Here is a 27984-nt window from a genome sequence, read left to right as displayed (position 1 = left end):
GAACGGGCAAGAGAGTAGAACAAGAACAAGGCACTATGAAACCCCCCTCGGTTTGCCTATGTACCGCTATATAATTCAGTACAATGTTATATCCTTTAGATATTGCTAAAGGGAAATGATCAGGGTGGGCAGCAGACTAAGCATGATATATACGTCTGTGCTGATGTTGCACTGTACTAGCAATGCCACATCACAGTGCAACAATATATTGCATGGAGTCCACAGCAGTTGGGCCTGTGTGCTTTAAATGTCAGGCCTGATTTTTAGTCCCAGTCTGGCCCTGTCTGTCTGTGTGTCTGTGTGTATGTTAGGGAATTTAGACTGTAAGCTCCAATGGGGCTTGCTTCCGGCGGCTGCACACTATGTGCAGGTCCATTCGGCAGTGACAGGCTTCACAATCAGAGTGGCCGGGCAGCTCACTCTCCCTGCCTGTCATTGCCGAACGAACCTGCACACAGTGTGCAGCCGCAGGCAGCTTTAACAATCAAAAAGGGGGCGGGGACTAAATTGCACCCTGTAAAACACAATTCTAGATCCGCCCCTGCTCCCTTCACCCCCCTCCTACCTAGGTTTATGTTCCCGTGTTTTCGAAACTCGGTTTCACTTTTTAACAGGGACACGGCAGCCTTTGTCACTCATTTTATTTTTTCTTATATTTTAAAATTAACTTCAGTGTACAATTTACAGTCACAATTTTGCGCCCCCCAAAAGCCCTGCGCCCTAGTCAGCCTATTGGATAATCAGACCCTGCCCATTCTCTCGGTCCCAGTAGGTGGGGATACCACCCACCGCGTCCCACCTGCCAGCAGGGGGGCTAAGAGCGCATTGCGAAACAGCTGGAGTGGGTGCTTCCAATGGGAAAGGGGGGGAACCCCCTAGAGTGCCTCCAGGGCTTGCACTGGCCATAATGCCACCTTCCTCTAACTCCAAGCGCTAGATACCAGGCAAAAAGCATTAACATGCCTAACACAAATACAAGTTGGGAACATATACTAAAAGACATACAACTAACAATTAAGGTCTATATTTGCTTACATGTAAGGAGTTATGCATTGCTATATGACAGAATGCAGTCACTGAATAAAGCCAATCCTGATCAAGTCACACCCAAAATTTCCCTGCGTGACATTTCCAGGACCATCCAAATTAAAGAAGAGATGACTCCATCAGTGAGTGCAGTAATTGTGCTTATCATGCCTAATCCATCACTACATATTTATAGTGGCATTAATAAGCTGCACCCAGGGAGGACATCTCCAGTTATCTGATGCAGTCTCTCTCTCTCAGTGTGAGTCACAAGTCTGTCTCTCTCAGTAACTATCCCACTCAGGGGGGGCACACTGTGGCATTAGAGATGCGTGCCTTCCCCAGGCTGTCTCTTTATTATAGAAGACATTATTAGCAGTGCATTAGTTGCAGGGACTGGGGGCGTGGTCTAGTATTCAGTAGGGCGGGGTCTCGCAGTAGAAAGGGGGTGTGGATTATGCAGAGTGGGTGTTATCTCTCCCCCCACTGCCCCTTTTATTCTTTCTGCCAAGGGTCCGGTGCAGCGCTGTAGAGACATCCCTGCACCAGAGACAGCCGAGACAAGGGGGCTGGAGAGACCGGGAGAGGATATTACAGAGACGGCCACTTTCCCGGGACACCTGCTGAGAGAGAGTGCACAGAGAGGACGTCCACCCACCCGAGACACCCTCCAGCAGACACTCCCACCCGAGACATCCCGCAGCTCAGCCTCAGCGATCAGTCCCTGCTGCCCACATGGAGGTGCTGGTGCTTCTAGCCCTGCTGCCAGGTAAGAGGCTGTATGTGCCACATAGGGCACCCCTGCCATCTGTGCCATGTGCCCATGCCAGTCTGTCACAGGGGCATCTGCCCTGGCACAGTGTCTTATATATAGTGGATCCTATCGCACTGGGGATCGCAAATCTTAGTGAGATGGGATAAAGCCTCTATATACTCTATAAGAGGCACAATGCAATGATGATTGGTGCATGGGAGACCTTGCATTGCAAGGCTTGCAATGTATAGAACCCCAGGTTTGTACAAGGGCTTTGGATTTGCTGGTCAGGTCATTTATACAGCAGTTGTACCTTGTGTGACATATCGCCTTGTCAATACAGCCAGTCTGAGCTATTGACATGCATAGTATTGAATTGCAGTACTTGCTGCATAAGATATAGACGGGGATTGGAATAAAAAAAAAATTGGTAGTGAATGAGATGGATTGTTGAGAGTTACAATGCATACCCTTGAAATGATAAATAAATAATAGATTCACTGTACAGTGCTGCGGAATTAGTGGCGCTATATAAATAGATGATGATGATGATGGCATGGAATGTGGTGTTTGGAGAGATGGCACTATATTTATCCATAGAGGACACCCTATATTTTGTATTGAATATTTGGGTGTAAATGTGTTTTTGGGGATGCTGTGTAGCATGCAAATATCTTTACTGTATAATGATGCATTGTCATGGTGCATAGACTCTGGCAGCTGTATTCAGGGTTGGTAAAAAAAAAATATTCCAATATTGTATCTTTTAGTAGATCCAGCCTTAATATTCCAGCCCCATGAGACCTTGTTTGATGATCACATTCTTTTCCCATTCATTATTGATTATTTTGTCCTTTGCAGTGGTCTTCTGACTTCCTCTGCTACGTTAACCTTTACCAGCTCTGCTGGGTGTCTGTTTTACTAACCCTACACCTCTGTGAGTGCTGTGATACACTACTCCATCCATATCAAGATATGCTTCAGGGCATGATCTGAAATATGCTTACCTCCTGATCATTGAGCAACACTGTAAATGTATTTTAAAGTTTTTGATCTGTCTTTGCTCTTTCATCCAAGCAGTCAATCTTGAGATCCTTTAATCTGTAATGTTGCATAAGGTTAATGTATTTTGAAGTAGTCATTTACCAATGGTTACTGCAATTTTAGCAAAACTCTTGAGAACTGAGTACTGCTTAGTCAAGTGGCGCCCTTTGCCTTCACTACACATACATGAAGACTCATAAGTCAAGGTAAAATAAAGTATGTCGTTTTATAAGCATTGGCTTCAAGGACAGCTCACTCCCCTAATGGCTTGCCCAATATTTACTTTGTACCTGCGGACTAGTAAGGTGGACTCGGTATCCTTCCGATGCACAGAGAGACTTATTAAACCCATATAATATATTCACAGCAGTAAGTTGTATTCATCAGAGGGCTGTGTCTTAGAGCAAAGTCTATGGTGTTTATTAAACAAAGTCATTCTTTATTTATCAACAAAACATTCCACTGATTTCTGTGAAATGTTTTTCTTTCCTTATTTGGAATTTATCCTGCCTTTCAATTTCATTTTATCTGCTTTGATCAATAGTTCCATTGGTTTTTAGTCTGATACACTACCTTCCATTGTTTTCCACCCGAGTAAGGGCAGTACTCCCTTTACTCAATGGCAAATCATGTGCAATTGTTCAGTGTTTTGTTTTTTTTTAATTGTAGATTGTTGTATCCCATTTATTTACACTTTTCAAGACAAAGCAGGAGTTGTTCATGATTATGGTGGAGTGGTTGGCTGGTGGGTGCACATTAAACAGGTTGGGACAGGCTTTATGTACTCTGGTAATTTCACAGCAAATTCCCACATTCCAGACATGGAAAAACACTACCCTTTCCCCACCACAAAAAGCACACAGAGCCCCCTCCAACAACAAAAGTCATGGACCCGCCCAGAAGCACACACACCCCGCCAGGTGTGAACCACTCTGGAACCGAAGTCTGCGATCTAAGCGGCTTTCTCTGAGCGAAGCATGGTCCTAACACAGAGATTGTTACCGTTCAGCCTTGTGCCGCTCAACCAAGACTGTTAATTCGTTGCTGCATAAGAGGTTATAATGTATAGGTGCTGTTTGAGAGGGTTACAATATCGGTCTTTTTTTTTAAACAAATTTTAACTGGTGGCTTGTGGCACTGTAAATTGTATGTGTAGCCATTTTCTGAGCTGTTCAACTTGCTGCATGTTAATAATAATAATAATAATAATAATAATAATATTATTATTATGCAATTGAACATTTAATTTGATCACTTGTTGAAATCAGACACTTATGACCTTCCAGGGGTTGTCTCAATATTTTGGGAGTTATAGTCCAATGATAGAGTACCAAAATCAGTTTCTCTGTCTGACATCACAGCATAGTCTAAAGAAAGTTCAAAACGCATATCTCTATTAAAAACATTTAAAACAAACACCAGTAATTCGTAGACACCTTTCTTATGGGTCTTTATTCTGTATTCTATTTAGAATCTCAACCCCCCCCCCCCCCTTCAGATCCATGGATGCCCAGCCCAGTATCCCAGCACTGATTCTGCCTCTCTCTCGTCCATATTGACCTTTTCTCTAAGAGGACTTTTGGTTTTAAGGTCTGTGTAACCAAAGGCTTAGTGGCCTTGCAGACATCAGATATTGTATTTGCCTGTCACAGAATCAGTCTGATTGTTTGTGCTTTTTATCTGAGAAGTAGGTGGGGGGGGGGGTATTGTAGCATGTCAGAGACATAATATGGATCCTGAATTCATTTTACTTAATATTCTACATTTCAGAATAAGATCACCTCTTACTTTATAAAACAGGGACATGCCCATGTGTGACGGATATTTAATTGAATGCATATTGTATGTAATGCTGTTTTTATTTTTCCATGACAAGTTGGCCACTAGGTGGCGCCATTCTTTTTCACTGTATAGTCCACTCAAATCAATGCAGCAATAACATTCTGTGCAGATAAAATTTGGACATATGTTTCTCACTGCTGTGTATATACTCCCATTAACCCCTTCATGCCTGAATGCATTTTGAAGACACTAATTTGTACATTACTGCAATGCTACCTTTTTTATTTTCATACATTTAATGCAATCCCCAGAAATGTTCTCCTGTATGTACCTTGCTACTTCTAACGTTAATAAGGAAACCATATATGAGTAATGTATTCTGGCTGACATAAGTAAACTCTACTGAAATGACGTCTCGCTTATATTTATTTTTACATTAGGAGTCAGATTTTTGTTCATTCTTATATTTATAGCTGTCAATTTTGGAGAGCCTATCTGTTTCCTCTTACACCATGAGATTAGGCTTCTGGGTGTCCGGTTTATGATGTGCTTGATTGATTTAAACTGTTCCCAATTGATGCAGTGGGACCAGAAGCTGTCACTGACAAGTCTGATTGTAGTGTGGGGTATTGCATGTGTAAATCCTGGTGCACTGGTCCTTTGCACTATCAGCAGTCGCTAACGAGCTCGGGTATGATTGGCAGCTTCTACAGAAATTTAGGTCTACCGGCATCATGAATTAAAGAAGAAACAGCAACTCCCCTGGCTATTGTCCATGGCTTGCAATATATAGGCAGCCCCCGCATAAAGTAATATACTGACATATATGAATTTTTGAGCTTGAGGCTACCAATTAAATACTGTTTCGTTTTGTTTCTTCTCCATTGTGTAATAATCTACACATACAACTTCATATTTACTGCTGCATCGGACACAACACAGTTATGGAAAGAATTTTGTACATTATATTCTATTGTTTAAAGTGCTAATCAATCTACTTAACTCATTTGATAGATGTTAACACAGGTTTCCTGCATTTGGATCTATAAAGTAAGTTGGGTGTGTTATAAAATGCAAAATAGTTATGTACGCAACGCAATTAAATATTTTGAATTTGACATCAGAAATGATAATATTATATTCTATTGTCCAAAAACGGAGTCATAGCTATAAGGATTCGATAGGGATGCTACATTTTATATTTTAAAACTATATTTCCTTCATTTCACTCTAGAAAATATGGCGGTTGCATTTTTCTTCTGGGACTGAACCACCAAACAAAGTCCCCTTTTCACCCAGACAAATTATATTTCTCATTGTTTTATTAATAAATGCAAAACCCAGCACTAAAAAACATTCTATGATTTCATAGCAGGAAACATAATTTAAGTTAAAGCTCTGGTTTGCTTTGCTAAATACATGTTTTATTACACTGGTAAGAAACCCTACATGAAATCCTGCCTATGACAATTAGTTTTTGTCTGTGGGTTCCAGCCCTGTTATTATGTTCTGCTTTGCAAATTGTTAGTGGTCTCTTTTCCTCCCTATCTCACCACTTTTGCAAGCAATCTATGTTCTCTTTCTCTCTCCTTTTCCCCTCACCCCCCTCTCAAGCTTTGGTGAAGTGTTTAGAATTCAACAATAGACCATGTGACCGCCTATGAGACACTCTTATTGTGAAAAGACTCAGAGGATCCTGCCCCCCCCCCCTTTGTGCAATTTCTCTTTCCAATTCTGTGCCCTCCCTGTTGTAACCCTCTGCATGCCCTCTTCTCTGCCCCCTCCTCCTACACTCTTCTCTCTTCTTTACCCAATATCGCCGCCACTCCTTGATTTATTCACCCATGGGTGCCCTTAGGGCTTTTTGGCTAAACGTGATTTCTTTCTGCAAACAGTAGACCCAGTGATACCATCTCTGTGCTGTCCCTTACAGTCACGATTTTGACATTTCTACCACTGGCCTCAGCTAGCCCCCCCATCCCCTTTCATTGCCCTGCTCTCCGTATGCTTGCCTTCTCTAGCACCAACCTCATTATTTTCCCTCCCTCCGCTCCATTGCACTTTCCTGTAAATTTTTCTGTCTCTCACTGTGCCCCCATTAGATTGACAGCCCCTCCCTCTTCCACCCCTCTGTTGGTTTTTGCAGCCTGATCTCTCTGCACCTGTTAATCTTTAATCCTCATCATTTCTCTTCCCTTCCTCCATATAGGGAGAGGCTGTACACACTTCCATGAACCACTCTTCCAAGAGTTTCTCTCTTCTCTTCTCTTCTTTCATTCACCCCCTCTTTTTTTTTTTTTTTTTTTTTTTCTCCACCGTTCCCCGGATTGTTCCTTCTGGCAGAAATCCCTCATACATTTCCCCCCTCCCCCCGCCGGTCTTCAGAGATTCCCACAGTCCTTTTGACAATAACAAAGAGGCAGGATTGACGGTCCTAGTTGGAAGGAACCACTCTATTCAGAGAGAGAATCTTTCACACCTTCTTTCACTGACAGTGTGCTCTGCCTTCTATCATTCTTGTACTGTAGCAGGGTATGACTGCTTTGTTGGGGGGGTTTTGGCAACCAGTGTAAAGATGCCAATTTGGGCCCCATTGTTAAGCTATATTTTGACTCCGGTGCAATTATCTTTGGATAGTAGGAATTACATACTTACTAAAGAGCTGTACGCTGCTGAAATACATCCTGTAATATTTTAGGGACTTGCTAGTGTCATCATCATCATCTATTTATATAGCGCCACTAATTTCGCAGCACTGTACAGAGAACTCACTCACATCAGTCCCTGCTCCATTGGAGCTTACAGTCTAAAGCCCCTAACATACACACAGACTGAGAGACTAAGGGCAGTTTAATAGCAGCCAATTAACCTACCAGTATGTTTTTGGAGTGTTGGAGGAAATCGGAGCACCCGTAAGAAACCCATGCAAATACGGAGAGAACATACAAACTCCACACAGATAAGGCCATGGTCAGGAATCAAACTCATGACCCCAGCGCTGTGAGGCAGAAGTGCTAACTACTAAGCCACCGTGCTGCCCACGTCCTTGTACCCAAGTTTCTCCCTGCCTCCGATTGCACTTACAGCAGTCTACTCTCACCCCCCTCCCGACGGAGACTCACGATCACAAAGCGGTTCATGAAATATGCAGACTTGCAAGAATTTAATATCCCCATACTTAGAATTAATCCTAAATTCCTGCTTCTTTATCAAGTTAAGCAGCTAATTCCCCTGTCCCAGGGAGACCCTGTACATATATATTGAGCTGACCAATGTGTTCCCCAGGGATGGTATTAGAGAAATAAAATAAATAAGCCAGTACAAGCAGGCCAATGGTTATAATATACAATAAGACAAGTATGTAACAGCATTGAAATAATATACATGTATGCTACATTCCGGGGCAAGCTCTGGTGTGTGTGAATCTCGGACCTGTGCAGCCAATCTCCTTCCTGCTCTGAAATGTCCTTTGTTGCTCTTAGTTCACCCGTCGATGTTCCATATACAACCTCTCCACTGAAATCCACAAATCCTGGCTGACACGCAGCTTTCCGTAGACAGCAGGGGACCAGTCCTGATGAATCCATCACAGTGACAAAGTACAATGGAAGCTGCCCATAGATCACACATGATCTATAGGCAAAATTAAAATTAGGGGCTGTTTGGAGACGTATATGAAGCAGAATGTCATTTTCCAGTTTGCAATATTAGTTGGTTATCACACCGTTGGGCACGGAATGAAAAAAAAAAATCCAATATCTCTGCTAATAAGCAGCTGAAAACTGGTGAGCAGTCCTGAGCTCCTATAATAGTGCAGAGCATGGTCATTATATTGTAATGAAAAAGTGTAACATTTTCATATATGAAGTTACAATGAAATATTGTGTCAGCAAATTCTGGACCACTTGCGTTAAAAAGGCAACATAGAGTATTTTATATTAAATTATATCCATAGACTGGGATGACTCTACAGATGCCAATATTATATCTCCCATATAAGGGCCAGATGAGCGGTAGGGAATGGTTTTGCAGCAGTATATAGATAATTTTTGCATACAAAGCGGATGACATAGCTGCCAACTGTCCTTAATTTCCATCTATCAATCCTTATTGGGATGTTCTATCTATCTTGCTATTTATCCTTTTTTTAGAGGTGTAATCACCGCAGCCAACTCTCATGGAATGTTCGGGATACTCTGGAATCTGTAGGAGTTCTCCCGGAATGCAGACGCAACATCCCACATCCGCCCACTTCTCTTGTGAATTAGATAGAGGTGGGGCCTAATGATGTGATTCGCTGATGTGAAGATGGAGTTAGCCTATGGGGAGAGCATTGTAGTAGAGTGTTCTTCTGATCCCTCACTGGATCTTACCTGTTCTCCCCTCCTGCAAAGGTGACCACTGTGCCATAGAGGAGATCAGGTACATTTGTGTGTTCGCAGCGACAGTCGTTTATCGTGACTGCTCATCCGAATCAACAACTTTGATAAATAGGCGCGATCTTTCGTTCATTAGCGTTGCAATAAAATATATAATAAAATGATTGTGTAATATGCCCATAGTTGCCAACTCCCGAAGACATTTCTGGGAGAGGGGGCGAGACTGGAGGGCGGGAGGGGGCGAGACGAGGCCAATCGCGTCATTTTGCCCCCCTCCGCGAAAATGTAATTTGCGTCGCGGGGGGCGGGACCAAAATGACGCGATTGGCCTCGTCCCGCACCCTCCAGCCCTCCAAAATGGCGTGATTCACAGAGAATCGCGTCAAAAGACGCGATTCTCTGTGAAATCCGGGATGCGGGAGAAATGCCATCTCCCCCGGGAGCTCGGGAGACTGACTCGAATTTCGGGAGTCTCCCGGACTTTCTGGGAGAGTTGGCAAGTATGAATATGCCCCATCATTTTTGGAGCAGATCTGCCTGTCTGTTTGATTTACCTCCAAAGCGGTAGATGGGAGAGGGTGTCCTTAACAAGGAGGGATTTTCCAAAGGTCACCAGCCCCTATGAAGCTGTCATAGTCTCCTCTCAGCCCCAGTAGCATGATTGATATATGGGAAAAAAACATAAATAAGTGAGTTTATTGCCTTCCCACAATTATTAACCAAATAAAAAACATAATGTAGACTGTGGTATCCTTTTTAGTATAAGATGTATGTTTCACAGACAATTTATTGTTTTCAACTCTGCAGTGGACACTTGTAAGAGAATATACATGTTTTCCTTTCATACTCATAATTGGCAACAGTCCCTAATTCCCAGGGACAGTCATAAAAATGTCCTTATTGTTTTAATATCGGCCAGCTGTACAACAAAATCCAAGTCTTACCCTTCATCCTTATGTTCTGTGCTTTATACGCCAATATTTGTTGAAGATAAATATTTAATATGCACAACAGAACATTACATCTAATTTCACGTACATGACATGATGGGATTTGTAGTTCTTCAAGGACTGTCGAGACAGTATCGCAGGTGCCGTGCTTGGCTATAGCTGCCCAGCAACTAAACATCCCTGGATACTATTTTAAAATGTTAGCAACTCCGCTTACCCCTGGCCGCTGCTGGTTGCGATCTAGCCCGGAGTTTCTTCTTGCATTGTCTCGGAGCATCCTGTATTAAAGGGCAGCCGAGTCACAAACTGTGTAATTACCTGATGTTTAATTCTTTAACCAGTGGCAGCAACAATGGATACAGTTTGTACTAAAGGAGCATGGATCGGTAAACACAGACTGGAGCCAGCGAGTGCTTGGCATGCTTGCTCGGGTGCGAAGATACAATTGAATTATGTTCAAAGGAGGCTTCAGTTTTATGTGGTTTTTGCCGATTAGTGACCAGAAATGATTTAAAAACCGATCTCGTATGTTTGGGTTAATTTAAAGCACACACTAGCGCGTTGCAACATTTACATAGATGTTTTCAAGTATTCGTGAGCAATGTAGGCAGCACGGTTGGCTCAGTGGTTAGCACTTCTGCCTCACAGCACTGGGTCATGAGTTCGATTCCCGACCATGGCCTTATCTGTGAGGAGTTTGTATGTTCTCCCCGTGTTTGCGTGGGTTTCCTCCGGGTGCTCCGGTTTCCTCCCACACTCCAAAAACATACTGGTAGGTTAATTGGCTGCTATAAAATTGACCCTAGTCTCTCTATCTGTGTGTGTGTGTTAGGGAATTTAGACTGTAAGCTCCAATGGGGCAGGGACTGATGTGAGTGAGTTCTATGTACAGCGTAGCGGAATTAGTGGCGCTATATAAATAAATGATGATGTTTTGTGTGAATAAAAATGCGGAAAAAGTCACTCTGTTACCAGTTGTATTTTTGGTGCTGCAGTTTTCTGCTGTTGTCTCTCTTTTGTCCATCAACTTGTACTATGCTACAAACTATTATTGATATTCAGTTCTGTACAGCTGGGCACACATTTCTCCCCATGAGATATCTGTAATGATTTAACCAAGGATTGAATGTCATGATTCATGTGTACACACTTACACAATTTACCGTCAGATCTGTGCTTCATCTGTCATAACCATCTGCTGATAAGATGGTGACTCTGTACACTCCATAGAGATTTGCCTACACTGCTGGTCGTGAGTCCGCACACACTTCCACATTTGCTCGACACCGTTGATCGTCAATTTTTACGCTGATGATCAAACGATACGATTCTTTTTTTGGTACGATAAAACGTGATCGTGGGAGTAGTCGCACTAATGCGATATCGGGCCTAACGGTCATGTATCATGTAATTGGCCCGATACTTGGGTGACAAATCTGTAGTGTGTCCCCATCTTTACTGATTAGATTAGTGAACAGAGCAGGAGACCGTAAACGTGCACAGCAGAGCGGAGTTGAAACCCCATGTAGCCCTAGACAACATATTGGTTTGATCCACCTTCCCAGCTCCAGTTTCTCCAAAAAAAACACATAAGAAAGGGTTAGGTAATAGGGGCCCCTCGTTGCCCACTGGTCCCTAATCGGGAGCCTATGCTGTCTATTGGATGCTGCCGTTATGTTTCACACAGGGATCAATAGATCAGGGGAAAAAATATTTACTTGAAATGTTAATTTTTATTATGTTGATGGCAACAAAAACATAATATTGATATTGTCTCTGTGAATGTCCCAAGTTATTATTTTAATGGTAATTTATTATAATAACACTATTTATGTTTAAACAATATTTACAAGATCGGTTTAAGAAAAGAAAAAAATAAATACATAACATTATATATATATATATATATATATATATATATATATATATATATATATATATATATATATATATATATTATAATCCCAGTGTCTGTGCTGGGCCCTATAGTCCTCACTTCTGTACTGACCTTGGCACTTAAGTTTATATAATTGCATTAAACATTTAAAACATAATAGGCTCATGTTTCTAGTTTCACAATATTGTATATAATTTGGCCACGAGTGAAACTATATCTGTCAAGCCACTGGGAACCAATGATACCACGAGACATGGAGCACTCTGCGGCCTATCAATTCACTAGGAAGCGGTGGAAAAGTTTTATAATCGATATTGGTTCAACTAGTTAAATGACTTCATCCTCTATGTACAAGCCACCACCTTCTAATCACACTGGCCGACTCTTGCGGATTGTCCCCCCCGAAATAGTGGGTGATTTCCCTAAAGTTGGGCCGGACAGAGGAGCGGTGGGGGAACTCAGAGTTGTGACGCATTTCTTGTCATCGCGCTCCACTCATTGTTGCGTCACAACGCGTTTTGCGTCCTCGCACTGCGGTGGGCGAGGTGTTACGGCGTAAGTCGTGCCGTAAAGTGCGCATCGTTCACTTCACAGTTCTAACATCCGCACCTCCTCGGGGGAAGGTTTGTAACGTCGGCAGCTCTGACATTAACGGAATCCAGGAAGGGAAAAACAAACTTTACTTGAATGGTTTCCCTTTAACAGATCAGCCCAAAGTGTCACTGAAAATAGATAAAACTTATGTACCAGAAAGTCTGTATACTTATATAGTAATAGCTCGTGTCTCCGTCTCTCCTTTCTGTTTCCCACAGCATCAGAAATAGTCAAATATTTGGGGATAGAAAATAACTGTGTCGGGCAGGACCGTGAGATTGTTTTCTTACTCTGTTTAACCTATCGTTCAAAACCTAAAGTCCGCTCTGTCGTAGATGCCAACATTGGAGGAAATATTCAGGCACACCTCTGTGATGAGAAGTCCCTGCAGTGCTAAACCACATGGAGCGCCCAAGGGAAGTGATAGGCGTTTGGTTATGCAAATGAGTAGGTGTGGCTACAAGAGTGTGTTTTCTTCTAACATAATCAAACAATAACATTTTTACATTACTGTTTTAGATAATTAAGTACATAACAATAGTTGGATTTGTTCTCCTTTGGTGCAATAAAATGAAAACCAAAGTTATTAAATATTTTACTAAACCTATAAAAGGGGTTCCAACATCGTAGAAATTTATTTTGGCCCAGTAGGATGCCATAAGCGAAAGTAAGGCTTAGTAAGATGCCTATTAAACAGTTTTCATACTGCCGCCCCGGTAATATCCTGGTATATAAACTCGGGATATTGCCGGGGGATAGAGGCTCCCACGGAGAGAGATTCCCGGGCAGACCCGGTTCATACAGAACTGGGTCTGCCTAGGTCTCCATGGCAACATCACAGGAGCTCTGATTGGCTCCTCTTTTTTGGGGTTTTTCAAATGTATAATTATGTTTGGTGAGACCCAGGTTGAAAAACCCAAGTTGCACCATTCATAGTGCAGGTGACCTGGGTCAGACCTGGGAATTACCCCACCAAAAGTCCTAGTTCTAAAACCCGGATTTTCAGACCCGCGATTTTTCACGAACACCATTCATACTGCGCCTAATCCCAGGTCGTCTGGGCTTGCCCCGGCAAAAGCCTGGGTTTGTCATGCAGTATGATTGGGGTATTAGTGGCAGCAATGCCCAGCAGGATGTCTGAGTAAACATAATTCTCACTACTAGTAACATCCAGTGTGGGCAGTGGACAAAGAGCTGCATTGGTCACCCCTGGCCACTGTCTCCTCCTCCAGCGGTTTCGGAGCCCCTTGTTAGCTGACATGGCACTGCCCTTGCACATCACAGCCAATCAAAGCTTGGGACATTTCACAGGACTTAAAGGACCCAACACTAAAATAGAAATCTCTGGAAAGTCCTAGGAAATATGGGACAGTTGTTAGGTATGCATTATTGTGAATGAATATGTCTGTAGCCTGGGCTGCCATTTTGGGGTGGACTTACTATCCGCTAAGCAGGGCCACTGTCTGTGATTATGATGCTGTCTTTGCAGGTTCATCTACAGAAACCTTGTACACAAAGCAGACCTTCAGTCTGGTAGCTAGTATATGGCAGGGCCTCCAAACTATTGGCTAATATAAGTTCAGACTTTAAAGACATTGCCAATTTAGATTTCCCCTGCAAAGTTGTCGAATATCTGCGACTTGCAAAATCCGCCGTTTAATACATTTACCTACAATGCTGATGGTGTGAAATCCATGAACTTGTATATTTCCAGAGCAGCAGCATATTGTCGTACGCTACAACAATTCATACTTTCACAAATACATACATATATTTTTTATATATTTGGCGGTTATGTGAAACACTCTTTCATTCAGTCATTACATCAATCACTGTTTCTACTAATACAGGAAAAAGAACCATCACAGTTGTTTCAGTTGTGTACTGTCAGTATAATAACAATTTTTGGGTTGCTATAACAGAAATAGTTACAGAACAGGTAGACGTCATGTGACGCTCCCAGATTTTTTGGGCTTGTCAAGGCATGCTGGGTCTTCTAGTACCACAAGTGCTGGATCTTTAGGGTAAATGTAGAAATAGCTGTGGGAATCAAAATCGACGGAAAACGGAAGTTAACGAATAAATGTTTACATTGTTCACGTCCTGGTTTTAAGATTAATTTACATGGAAAATGGAAAATGCTGCTAGCAACTTTATTCTACATGTGTATGTGTGAATGTGGCTGGAACTTGTCATAGATGAAGAGGTTTGACATAGCGCATATATCCTATATCCTGCTCTGGTGTGAGGGTCACTATTAATTGTCAGCAGTCAGCCCGCTAATAAGACCGCATGCATGTTTAGATGTTGTATAACCAGTTGTGGAATGGAATGGTTACTTGGTTATATTTGTGAATGTTAGAAGGTTCTATTTAATTTTAAATCCATTTTGTTACCTGTCATTTCTGTTTCTCTTGTTGCAATGTTTATAATGACACTGTATATATTACACTGTTGGGTGGTTATCGACAGCAATCTCTTGACCTCCTACCCTTTATCGTATATCTTCACTATTTATGGTTTATTTCCTTATTAACACCCTAAAGCCACGTGCATTATATTCTCGCAAGTCCTCGTATTGCTCAATCCAACGTAGACTTCCAATTTCATAACATGGCCTTTCCATTTCATTCTCATCCTGCAACATAACCAGTAACTACATGGCACTTACGACATTGGGCAGTTGTGACCTGTATTATGTCCAGACCTGATAATTAAACAACAGTGGAACAGATTGTTAATATTAACCAGGTATATAAATGACAATATTCAATATTCTTCAGTAATATCCAGGTATGCTTTGTTGGTGAGCTGGTACATCTAAGCAGATCAGACACTAAGTGGACCTAATAAATGGTCATAATTGTTTCCCGGAAAGTCTGGGAGACTCTTGAATTAGGGGGGAGAACCCCCAGAGTCGAGAGAGCAGGTATTTCTCCCACATGCAGTCACAAATGTTGGTGTATGTAAGTTTAGAGTCTGTAGATTTATCGTCAGGCAAATGTCAGCGCACAAGGTGCTATACAAAGACTAATTGTGCACTGCACATTGAGAGACATTTAGGAATACTAGACAAAAAGTAAAGAGGGATATTTTGCTAATAGTAACCAATCTAGATTTTGTTACTTTTCTAGTTTTGTTTATAAAATGAAAGGAGATAACTCATAGGTTGTCACGGACAACACAACTATTTTTTCCTTTGCATCCCTTTTTTATGAATGTACCCAATTGTGATGTGGACTGACGGCACCTTTGTTAGAAGGCCGGACCTAAAAATGTGACCATACACGTGAATGACCAATCTTCTGGTGGCCGGAAGACCTCAAGGCCTCAATGATTTTCATTGTTGCCTGCATGAGCGATGATGACCTCACAGAAATAGTAATGGGGGTAATTAATCAATCTGGATTTATGCCATACCAGTAGGAGTGGATTATGATTGTCTATAGCTGTGATATCGGAATCCACGCTTGGTTAGTCACTTCCGTCAAACTGACTAATCCGAAGTGCAAAGTTTATGGAGAGCTGAGTGTCACAGACACGTGGGAACACTGATTTGCGCTAGCAAAGGGCAGCTGCAGGCAGGACAAAATGGTCCTGTCAGGGGCAAATGCAGGATTTGTAGAGGGGAATTTTCACACCACATCGCCAGTGGGCGTGACCAGCATGCATGGGGGCGTGGCTATAATTTAAGACAGTGCTTGGCTGCTCCCCAACTCTTCCTATCCCCATAATATACATGGACAATGCTGCGTGCACTACTGTTAGGTGCACACAGCTCTCCTTTTTCAAGCAGAGAGGTGTGAAGCAGGGGCAGGGTCCAACCACCTCAATTATACAGTGCCACAGGCTTGGAGGGGGGTTTCCAGGCACTAGGAAACCCCCCTTGGTTTGCCTATGCCTGTGTATATAACTTTTAGAATTCTTTATAGCTAATCCATAGGACTTGTTACTGTAACTCATTTCTCATTATGACACCTTCACATTGTACTGCCGCTGGATTCGCGAGTCTCTCTCATGTAGTGATCCTTATACCATCTCTTTCCTTTAGACAGTCTCTTCCTCAGTAGATGAGCTCTTTGTGTCATTTACTGAAGCTATGTCTAAGGCCACTTTGCATGGCTCTGTCAGTCTCCTTGTGAGACTGTTGTTGAATTAACACAGATTACAGTTAGTCTACACACTGCTCTCATAACACAGAATAGTCCATTGTTTATGGATATCCGTGTTTCAAAATTCTCTGGATAAATCTTTGGTCTTTCAGGGAAAAGAAATAGCTTCTCTATGTGTGTTCAGTGTATCTCGGTTATATTGCATGAGAGAAAAATGCATTCTGTATATTACACAATTAGAGAATCAGAGCATTTATAGAATAGGAACATAAAACTTTTTTGTGCTGTCTTTATATACAGTACACCTCCAACTACTAATACGTGGTAGTTGCCATTCAGTAGTCAAATGTACTGTAGCCAATGTGTCCAGTAGGTATTTCTTATGAAACAAACCTTTTTGCGTGGTTCTTTAACGTTAATATCATGGTTGTTATATGCACATCTCTCTTCTGGTTTAAATGTCTCCATAACTCTTTGTACTAGTAGACTTATTTCACCTATCTCTCTCGTGGCCTCCTCTAAGACACCGCAGTAGGTTCAGCTCCCAAGTTGGCCCCGCAGTAGGTTCAGCTCCCAAGTTGGCCCTGCAGTAGGTTCAGCTCCCAAGTTGGTCTCGCAGTAGGTTCAGCTCCCAAGTTTGTCTCGCAGTAGGTTCAGCTCCCAAGTTTGTCTCGCAGTAGGTTCAGCTCCCAAGTTTGTCTCGCAGTAGGTTCAGCTCCCAAGTTGGTCTCGCAGTAGGTTCAGCTCCCAAGTTGGTCTCGCAGTAGGTTCAGCTCCCAAGTTGGTCTCGCAGTAGGTTCAGCTCCCAGGTTGGTCTCGCAGTAGGTTCAGCTCCCAGGTTGGTCTCGCAGTAGGTTCAGCTCCCAGGTTGGTCTCGCACTAGGTTCAGCTCCCAAGTTGGCCCCGCGCTAGGTTAAGCTCCCAAGTTGGCCCCGCGCTAGGTTCAGCTCCCAAGTTGGCCCCGCACTAGGTTCAGCTCCCTGGTTGGCCCCGCACTAGGTTTAGCTCCCAAGTTGGCCCCGCACTAGGTTCAGCTCCCAAGTTGGCCCCGCACTAGGTTCAGCTCCCAAGTTGGCCCCGCACTAGGTTCAGCTCCCAAGTTGGCCCCGCACTAGGTTCAGCTCCCAAGTTGGCCCCGCACTAGGTTCAGCTCCCAAGTTGGCCCCGCACTAGGTTCAGCTCCCAAGTTGGCCCCGCACTAGGTTCAGCTCCCAAGTTGGCCCCGCACTAGGTTCAGCTCCCAAGTTGGTCTCGCAGTAGGTTCAGCTCCCAAGTTTGTCTCGCAGTAGGTTCAGCTCCCAACTTTAAAGCACAATAAACTCCTAGGCACTAAAAATACCCTTTCATTTTGAAAAATCATGTCCATATAGTGTTAATGATATATGCAGAACAAAATAGTCTCTGCTCAACAAATCAGGATATGTTACTTCCCCTATTTAGACCACAACACTATGATAAACAATTAGGGGAGTCAAAAACATAATATAAATATATATATATAAAAATAAATATATTTTGCCTATGTTGAATTTGGCAGAATAAGGTTCCCCTGATTTGCACAGAACTGTATTAAAGACACATAACATATGACATTTAAAATCTACCTATGAATAAAATATCCTTTATGCCTAAAGACCTGTTAGGATCAGTAGAAATATATGCACAAAATAGAAGCGATAAGGTGTTTAGCAGAAATGTTGTGTATCGAGAGGTTTTAGAACAGTAAGACGATGGAGATTAAGGATGTGGCGATGAAGATGAAGGATGAGGTGATGGAGAAGAATGATGAGGTGGTGACATGTGGACAAAACCACGTTAAAAAAGGGCGCTTGCGTCGGGAAGTAACGCTCTTCCCCTGAAGAGGCCTGGCCTAGCCCCAAATGCATGACAAGAACCTTTTTAACACCTTAAGTAGCTGGATTTGACTAGAATGCATGAGTATCATGCACGGGTTAACTTGTGTATATATCTATATATATATATATATATATATATATATATATATATATATATATATATATATATATGTGTGTGTGTGTGTGTATCTTATGGACTTTGGGACTTTATTGTAGACCGTGAGTATCAATAGATGCTGCTGAAATTTGTAGGAGTTAAAAGCTAGTTGCCAGCTCACCTTAACTCCCCAAGACCTGCACGAAAGGCAAGCGATCCTCCCTTTATTGATTCAGTAGTGAACAAATGTAATCAAGTGTTACTGCGCATGAATCAACATGTTATCAAGCTGCAGATGTACAACGTCTCCCTTTGATGTGGTTCATTTCAATTGTACACAAATAGTCAAGTGTTACTACACATATGAGGACATGTGTCAGTGCTCAAATACAGCCTCTCCTTCTGATGTTGGCTGACAGATTTCTCGCCTGATGGTGAAGCAAATAGCTGATTAGGGAACTCTCATCTGATTATTCCAGGAAAAACAGCCCAATGATTCTTGCGTTCACCTGATGTTCACCTTTCCCACAAGGTCTGTTTACGGGGGGGGTAGCAGAGGGGTTACACCAGCGTTACGTTTAGCAACACTTGACTCTTTGTTTGGCATAGATTGTAAGCTTGCGAGCAGGGCCTTCGTTCTCACCTCTTTGTCTGTTTTACCCAGTTTGTTTATTAGTTTACTGTGTTTGTCCCCAATTGTAAAGCGCTACGGAATATGTTGACGCTATATAAATAAATGATGACGATGATGATGAAATGAAATTAGCCATATTCGGTATGGGTGATATTATATGAATAAAAATTTGTTTATTATCAGCTCCCATGTTTGTCTCGCAGTAGGTTGGGCCCCCATGTTTGTCTCGCAGTAGGTTCGGCCCCCATGTTTGTCTCGCAGTAGGTTCGGCTCCCTTGTGTCTCGCAGTAGGTTCGGCCCCTTTGTTTGTCTCGCAGTAGGTTGGACCCCCATGTTTGTCTCGCAGTAGGTTGGGCCCCCATGTTTGTCTCGCAGTAGGTTCGGCCCCTTGTTTGTCTCGCAGTAGGTTCGTCCCCCATGTTTGTCTCGCAGTAGGTTCGGCCCCCATGTTTTTCTCGCAGTAGGTTCGGCCCCCTTGTTTGTCTCGCAGTAGGTTCGGCCCCCATGTTTTTCTCGCAGTAGGTTCGGCCCCCTTGTTTGTCTCGCAGTAGGTTCGGCCCCCATGTTTGTCTCGCAGTAGGTTCGGCCCCCATGTTTGTCTCGCAGTAGGTTCGGCCCCCATGTTTGTCTCGCAGTAGGTTCGGCCCCCATGTTTGTCTCGCAGTAGGTTCGGCCCCCATGTTTGTCTCGCAGTAGGTTCGGCCCCCATGTTTGTCTCGCAGTAGGTTCGGCCCCCATGTTTGTCTCGCAGTAGGTTCGGCCCCCATGTTTGTCTCGCAGTAGGTTCGGCCCCCATGTTTGTCTCGCAGTAGGTTCAGCCCCCATGTTTGTCTCGCAGTAGGTTCGGCCCCCATGTTTGTCTCGCAGTAGGTTCGGCCCCCATGTTTGTCTTGCAGACTCTGTTTTTGCTATCTACTCTTGTGCTATGGGTCTCTGGTTGATGGTCATGTCTCTGTCTTGCAGGCTGTCTCTGTGCAGTCACCGTTTCCATCCCCCGGAAGGTTGAGGTTCAATCTGGCCATGAGGCAGTCTTCAAGTGCACACCCAAGTTCACCGGCTTACCGAAATACAGCGTGGAGTGGAGTGTGGTGAGTATGGTTCAAAAGCAGCACCAGCAGCTCTGGGAAAAATGAACATTCAGATTAAACTTAATGTGAAAGTCTGAGCATCAGTGTTGGGTGTCAGAGGAATAATATTCTCATTCTGTAAGTTGTGGTTCTTTTCAATGGCCCCTTAACTAACTTTATTTATTATAGGGTGGGTGTGGTGTCCTTTTTAACCTGATTCCCTGCATTTAATTCATCCACGATAGTTCTTTATTATGTATATTTTTAAAATGGAAATATGAGGGACAGTCATTCCAGAATTCCAGTGGAGATGTTGCCTACAGCAACCAATCCGATTCTAGTTAACATTTATTTAGTACATTGTACAAAATGACAGCTAGCATCTGATTGGTTGCTATAGGCAACATCTCCACTTTTTCAAACCCGCAGCTTGATAAATTTACCCCATGGGATTCACTTGTAAGGGGCGTTTACGAACAGTCATTTGGTGACATGTCGCTGGTTTTGACCCATGCAGACAGACCAGGATGGCAGACAATTTCCAATTGCAAGCTACAGCGACGGGCGCCCTGCAGTAGAGCCGGACACCAGCTTCAGCAGCAGAGTGGACGTTAAGAGTGATAACGTGCTGGTGGTCCGAAATGTCCGCGTCAAAGACGAAGGCACGTTCCATTGCAGAGTGATCGCAGGCAGCGAGGGGAGCGGCGAAGGGCAATCCCAGCTGAAGGTGTATGGTGGGTATGAGGAGCAGCTGCTACTTGTAAATAATACATATTTATTGTTGTTTGTTCAATAATTTAAGCAATGCTCGCCATCTCTCACATACTTAAGAATTCTTAATTAGCGCAGACACAGGCAGCGGCCAACACACACTCTAATTATACTGTAATATTCACAACGCAGCTGACATAACTGAACAAACTTCGCTAAATACACAACTAATAAAAATAATTGCTTATTTTACGATAGCAGAAATTTGCAAAGATAATATCACATCTAGAATATTTTTAATTCACCAGCCCCCCCCCCCCCTCCTCCTCAACTAGCAACACTGCAGGGGCTCCATGCCAGTGACCCCCAGTGGTTGGGAGTACTCACAGTTGTCAGTACTGAATCCGCTCCCTGTGTGGACAACGCAAGTGGCGCTGTGATCGTTTCTAGAACAGAAGCTGATTGGACAGAACCTATTCCCTCCACCCCACCCCCTCTCTGATGTGTGGAGAGAATCAGAGAACAACTGATAGGGGTGAAAAATCTGATCTGGCATGTTCTGTTAGTTGGGGAAGGGGAGGCTGGTAACAGACAAGTAACTTTGTGGATGAAATTATCTTTTTATAGAAAGAGGAATGCACAAACTAACACCACTTCATAATATTAATAGCAGAACATCTAAACATCACTAGGAACCAACATGTTTTAAAAAGACAAATACTGAATGTTTGCAGACATGCCATATGTAGGCAGAGTATGTGTTCCCACTAACCCATCCACTTGTGTTATACTGATTTTGTTTTTTGTGTGTGTGACTGATCTTTTTTTATCCCTTTTTCATTTCCCAGTGTCCCCAGCGGCTCCAGAGCTTACTGTAAACACCCAAGTGATATCCATCATAGATTCTGTTGCGTCAGAGGTAAAATTATAAATTATGTCTGTCTATCGGCATTTCCTGTGTTTCTTATTGACTCTAAATTTATCAAGCGACGGGTTTGAAAAAGTGGGGATGTTGCCTATAGCAACCAATCAGATTCTAGCTGTCATTTTGTAGAATGTACTAAATAAACGATAACTAGAATCTGATTGGTTGCTATAGGCAACATCTCCTCTTTTTCAAACCCGCAACTTGGTAAATTTAACCCTATGAGTTATTTTTTTATTATCTTTCTTCTTGATAATCATTTTGGAATTTTTAAGGGAGGTACAGATGGAGTTTTCTTCAGGCTTTATTGTAGCTTTTAACTCGTATGTCTCATCAATTAGTACCAATTGGAGAGATCGTTTTCACACCTCTTCCATTGAATTGAATAGCTTGTAACAGATATTGTGTGATATCTATGTAGACTAAATATGCACTAAAATCTACTCCATCTGTACCAGGTTACCTCACCAATAATTACCTAAAACTTTAAACGGTATTTTAGGTATTTTGTTAATTAATTTCAGTTGTAACCCCTGAAATAAACCTTTAGTACTCCTCTTATCTACTTTTATGATCTTTCTTTCATAAGGTTGGAACCTGTACTAGCCGAAATTCATATCCGGCTCCAACCATAGAGTGGTACAGAAACCAAATTCCCCTGAACGCTGGGACCGAGAAAGGAAAAGGTACGGCTAAGGTGGAGTAATGTAGAAGGTAACAAGAGAAGGGTTGGCGAGGGAATAGAACAAAAGTTGTCTGCAGTAACCCAAGCAAAACCAGGACGTAATAAGCCCAGCCCCCTGATCCGTACAAGCCACTCCCCTATTTCACACAAAGCATATCCTAATCCGCCAAGCCACACCCACTTTCTAATTCAAACCCACGCGCTTTACCTCAAACCCTGACACTTTTGGGATCCGCAAATTGGGATTACCCCGCTGCAACTGGGAAAGTTGGGACATGTCCTGTATGTTGGAATAGATAGTGAAATTGTAAACTTAAAGTATCCATCTTCTGCACAGGATGGAAGCAGCCATTTTGTGTGGGCTGAATCAATATCCTCCAATCATTTCGCTAGGAATCAGTGATGTTGTGCCTCAGACCTCAGTGACGTCACCGATTTCTAGCCAACTAATAGGCTGCATTGTTAATGAGGTATTGGTTCAGCTCACAAAATGGCTGTTTGCATTCTTTGTAGAGTGCGGTTTTACTTATAATGAATAGGTGTATCAGGACTGGTGAGAAGATGTCTAATTGGAGAATTTGCTCCATTCGTAGATTTATATGCTTCATCCCGCACAACAACCGAGGCCTCCGGTCTGTACACGGTCTCCAGCACTCTCTTCTTGAAGGCCACAAAAGAAGACACTGATGCTGTATTTTCCTGCAGTGTTGTCTTTCCCCTACCAAAAGACACCACCAGTCACATGGAGTCAAAGGAATTCAAACTGACTTTGCACTGTAAGTAAAACTGAACTTCCAGTAGTCTGTTTCCTCCCATTGTATGCACTTTGTGAGTATTATTTTTACCCAATCTGGTTTTTTTCACTATGTATAGTATTTTACTATTTGTAGTCTAGTTTTTACACATAAATCTGCTTCTCGGTTTTTTTCTCCTCATTCTCTTTGTTCCCTTTATGTGACTTCCTTCATGATTATTTCTCTGTCAGGCTTCGCTTCCATTCCACATTGCTTTCCTACTCAATGTTTGCATCATTTTCATTAATTCCCACAATGCTCTGTCCCCATCAGTCGCTCACACTCCACTAATGTCCATTCCAACATATCTTTCAGTTCTGTCTTGAGTTCTTAATGCCAAATAGTTTTCCTGTTTTCTTTTTTTTTTTTTACCCGACTCCCTTCAGTGTTAAGTAAAATTAATATTTTTCCAAGGTCCCGAGACGTGACCCTTAGTCCCACAAGGGAGCCACGCTTTCTCTTTGTAGAATATCATCAGATCACATTAGGAAATTAGTTGATCAGAGTCAGCTGTTCATTCGAGCCAGTCAGTATGTTGACTCAATGACCAACCTGTTGCATAGATTATGTGGATACACTGTGCTCGTTCAGAATAACTTAAGTTTTCATTTTCCAATTCAGATTACACCGAAAATGTGATGTTTACGATGTTACCTGCTCAGCACATTAAGGAGGGAGACACGGTGACTCTGCGATGTGAAGGAGACGGGAATCCGGCCCCTACGTATCTGTTCCACAAGTTGAAGGTGTTTGGAGTAGAGCTGTATCCGTTTTTGCCCTGTTGTCCTAGGCATTCAGTGGCGCACGCAGGGGGGGGTTTCTGGTTCTCTAGAAACCCCTACCCTCCGCAAAAAACGGGGGCTAAATAGTGCCCCTACATAGCTGCACTTTACTGTACAGCAGCCGCGGTGCTGTCAAAGAAGCGTCTGCGGCAGTGCTATATTGTACTACAATACAGCACCACCGCGAACGCTTCTTTGACAGCGCCGTGGCTGCTGTACAATACAGTTTAGCTGAAATGGAGCTGCTGCGCATGCACGGCCGCATGCGCAACAGCTCTCTATATTTTTTCCTCCGTGCGCCCCTGGCATTGTATATATTTGTATTGTTTCAGTCTTCCAGCTCTCTTGCGCCTAAATACGATCGGTTCCCTGTTTCAGGACTCCGGTGATGACGAGCTGCCGTCCAATTCAGATGGAGTTTACATATTTCAGAACATCTCTAGACACGACGCCGGGAGGTACCGCTGTGAAGCTCTGGATTTCGACAGCCCCGATACTGTCCAGCTTAAAAAGGAGTTAGAAATCAACGTGCACTGTAGGTGTAAAAAGTAAAACTGTCCTTTAACTCTCCCTAACCCCATCCATAGTTTTCTTTGGAGCACATATTGCTTCATCCCAGCCATTCTTCTTCTTATTGTCTTCTGCATAGTAACACTTACTCTCCTCTGTCCCGCAGACCTAAACCCTGTCACCGTTCTCCCATCGGAACAGGAAAAACATTCTGTTGGGGGGGATATCCAACTGTTTTGCTCTTGTGACGGCTCAGAAAAAACCCAACTAGTCTGGAAAAAGGTGAAGTAGATCTCTGCTCCTCTGCGTCTAAGGATGTCCATCTGTCAATTTGTGCCAACTTGTTTACTCATCTCATTTGTTTACTTCCCACAACGTCTGATATCTTTATTGTTCGGGCTATTACAGGATCAAGTTGTTCTGGCTGAAAGCAGTAGGTACCGACTGCGTAATTTGACGTATTCCGATTCCGGGGTTTATACGTGTGAAGCTACCGTGGCGACGGTTCCAGGACTGCGCAAGGAGCAGAGTATCAGTGTCATTGTGGAAGGTGAGAGCAGACGTGTTTAATTGTGTCATCGTGTACAAGTCCTCCGTGTTGGTTTAGTTGGCCAAATCTGCCGGCTACAACGATCTATAAAGCATCGGTCAACATTTAATAAGCAAGAAGTCCAGGTCTATGCAGCATTCGGCACATCAGTTAGGCCCAGCTTACCTTTCTGTATATGTTTTCTTTTTTTTTTTTTTTGCATGATGGTACCTAGAACAGGGATGCGGTGGGGATGTATGCAAGGTGCGCTGTCCCTTTGTTGAAAGCATAAGCAAATTTTGGGAATTGCCAAATTACGGATTTGTGTTTGTCTCCCATTACCCTGCTTACTGGCAATTCTGGACCTTTACACCCCTTGCCACTGACCCACTGATATCATACTATACCCTTTCCTCTAGACCACGCCTCCAAGCTGTTTTGTGATAGGGCGATACCACAGGAATAAGACTGATAAGAGGATTGTTGAAGGAGAGGAGGTGGGGCAGCACGGTGGCTCAGTGGTTAGCACTTCTGCCTCACAGCACTGGGGACATGAGTTCAGTTCCCGACCATGGCTTATCTGTGTGGATGTTTGTATGTTCTCCCTGTGTTTGAGTGGGTTTCCTCCAGGTGCTCCGGTTTCCTCCCACACTCCAAAAACATACTGGTAGGTTAATTGGCTGCTATTAAATTGACCCTAGTCTGTCTGTCTGTGTGTATGTTAGGAAATTTTAGACTGTAAGGTCCAATGGGGCAGGGACTGATGTGAATGAGTTCTCTGTACAGCGCTGCGGAACTAGTGGCGCTATATAAATAAATGATAATGACGATGAGTGGGGATTATAAGACAGAGGCAAAAGCAATGGCTCTCTGCTTGCAAACTTTAGCTTGCAAAGGGATAGGCGAACATAATATTAACATAATTATGTATTCATCTCTAAATATTTACATTAGAAACATAAAAAAATGCAAACGCACAGGAAAATTACAAATAGGGTTACTTTGACTTTAAACACTTGAAACTCTTTGAAACGATTATACGAAGACCGTTCTTCTGTTTGGTTGTTCTTCTTTTACTTAATAAATGATGCTAGGGGTGAGTTTATTCAATTTTTTTTTGCCTGTAAGCTAATTATGTTTATTTTAATAGGACCCCCGATGCTTGAACTTGGGGATGAATTGGTTGAAGTACCCGCTGAAGGACACACCGTGACCTTACTCTGTGCAGCGAAGGGATACCCAGAGCCTGTGATAAGCTGGAATCCGCCAGAACTGACGGTAAATAGCTGAACTGTCTAATCACCGTTGTATGTCCTAGTTCTGACCAAATCCCTTTAAGTGTCATGTGCGGGCCTTCGTCACACTGCACCCTGTAGATCAGGACAAGCTCGCCAGTCTTCTCCGCCCTTGTGGTCGGTGAAAACTCATCGTCTTGCATCTCCTTCGTCATTTCAGCCGACAATCGTCACCTTATGTCTTAATGGGTTGTATCGGTTTTTTTTGGGGCTCTGTATCAACCACCAAATGTGTAATCACTTCTGACCAGGACTCTCTACAAGATTTAAGCCTTCTGGGTCTAATGTTCTTTTGATTGTGGCTAGTGTCTTCCATCCCTTTCTCTTGACTAATTCCACCCTAAACAATAGTCATTGTTCTCTTTCGAGAGTCCCTCAGTTGTTTTCTGGCTTCCATACAGTGATCGCTGTGTTTCTCCCCCCCCAGGGTTCCCCGTCCGTCTCTGGCCTGAACGTCGTCAGCAAGGTCTCTTTGAAGGTCACTTCCAAGCTAATTAATGAGGTTTCTTGCACTGCACAAAATCAACTTGGATCCAGAGAGAAAAAATTCACACTAAGCATCTGTAAGTCAGATTTAGGGAAGGGCGTAACATGTTGAGTGGGTGGATGTGGAATTAAAAAGCTGACACCGGCGCGTTTTACTGACCTTTCAACCGGGGTTAGGTCATGTGAATGTTAAGGAACATGTACAACTGCTAAATGGAAATACAAATATTGTTAACCGTTTCCTTGTTCTGATGAGATGTATTTGCCCTTCAGTGTTTTCTTGGTCATTGTGGTTTAACCTGCAGATTAACTTCCTAATAGTTGATAGAATTTTTTCTTGCATAATTTCCAGATTTCCTAAATGAATTCCGTCCCAGTAATGGAAAAGTCTGATATATTTGGCTGTATTAACACTAGTAAACCAGTGGTTCCAGATGCACAGTTATCCCAAGGGACATATTAAGAGAGATTTACATGTCGCCCTCCTAAAATTTCTTAAGTGTCCTTAAATTCCTAATATTTGCCAAATGATTTTAATTAGAATGGCTGCAAATGTCTGCCGCCTCCTTAATTGCTAAGAAGGGAAATGTTTAGAAAATTTGATTTCTTTGTGAGCAGTGCTCTCTATTATATAGGTACATACATTTGTGGGCAGCACGGTGGCTCAGTGGTTAGCACTTCTGCCTCACACCACTGGGGTCATGAGTTTAATTCCTGACCATGGCCTTATCTGTGTGGAGTTTGTATGTTCTCCCCGTGTTTGCGTGGGTTTTCTCCGGGTGCTTCGGTGTCCTCCCACACTCCAAAAACAGACTGGTAGTTTAATTGGCTGCTATTAAATTGCCCTTAGACTCTCTTGGTCTGTGTGTGTATGTTAGGGGATTTAGATTGTAAGCGCCAATGGGGCAGGGACTGATGTGAATGAGTTATCTGTACAGCGCTGCAGAATTAGTGGCGCTATATAGATGATGATTATATAGCTGTTGCAACCACTGAAAGGAGTCGGTCAATTTGTGAGCTGAAACAATATTCAACCAATCGAGTCACTAGGAAATCATGCCTCCATGTTTCTGGG

At 42.9% G+C, this 27984-nt stretch overlaps 1 protein-coding gene across 1 annotated transcript in view; it reads left to right on the top strand.

Moving 5' to 3' along the window:
* Nucleotides 1-1527: 1527 nt before the first annotated feature.
* The window catches only part of BCAM (basal cell adhesion molecule (Lutheran blood group)), a 43934-nt gene continuing 17477 nt past the window's right edge, over nucleotides 1528-27984 (top strand). The window contains exons 1-12 of the mRNA XM_075191191.1: nucleotides 1528-1795; nucleotides 20089-20213; nucleotides 20710-20926; nucleotides 21752-21822; nucleotides 22418-22514; nucleotides 23107-23289; nucleotides 23929-24053; nucleotides 24468-24624; nucleotides 24766-24881; nucleotides 25008-25149; nucleotides 26279-26406; nucleotides 26851-26986. Coding sequence (XP_075047292.1) covers nucleotides 1762-1795; nucleotides 20089-20213; nucleotides 20710-20926; nucleotides 21752-21822; nucleotides 22418-22514; nucleotides 23107-23289; nucleotides 23929-24053; nucleotides 24468-24624; nucleotides 24766-24881; nucleotides 25008-25149; nucleotides 26279-26406; nucleotides 26851-26986 — 1531 coding nt within the window. The 5' untranslated portion in view covers nucleotides 1528-1761. The remainder of the gene's footprint in view (nucleotides 1796-20088; nucleotides 20214-20709; nucleotides 20927-21751; nucleotides 21823-22417; nucleotides 22515-23106; nucleotides 23290-23928; nucleotides 24054-24467; nucleotides 24625-24765; nucleotides 24882-25007; nucleotides 25150-26278; nucleotides 26407-26850; nucleotides 26987-27984) is intronic.

Source organism: Mixophyes fleayi, chromosome 11 (genome assembly GCF_038048845.1).
Source record: "Mixophyes fleayi isolate aMixFle1 chromosome 11, aMixFle1.hap1, whole genome shotgun sequence".
NCBI classification, from domain to species: domain Eukaryota; kingdom Metazoa; phylum Chordata; class Amphibia; order Anura; family Limnodynastidae; genus Mixophyes; species Mixophyes fleayi.
This window is presented reverse-complemented; position numbering and strand designations above follow the sequence as displayed.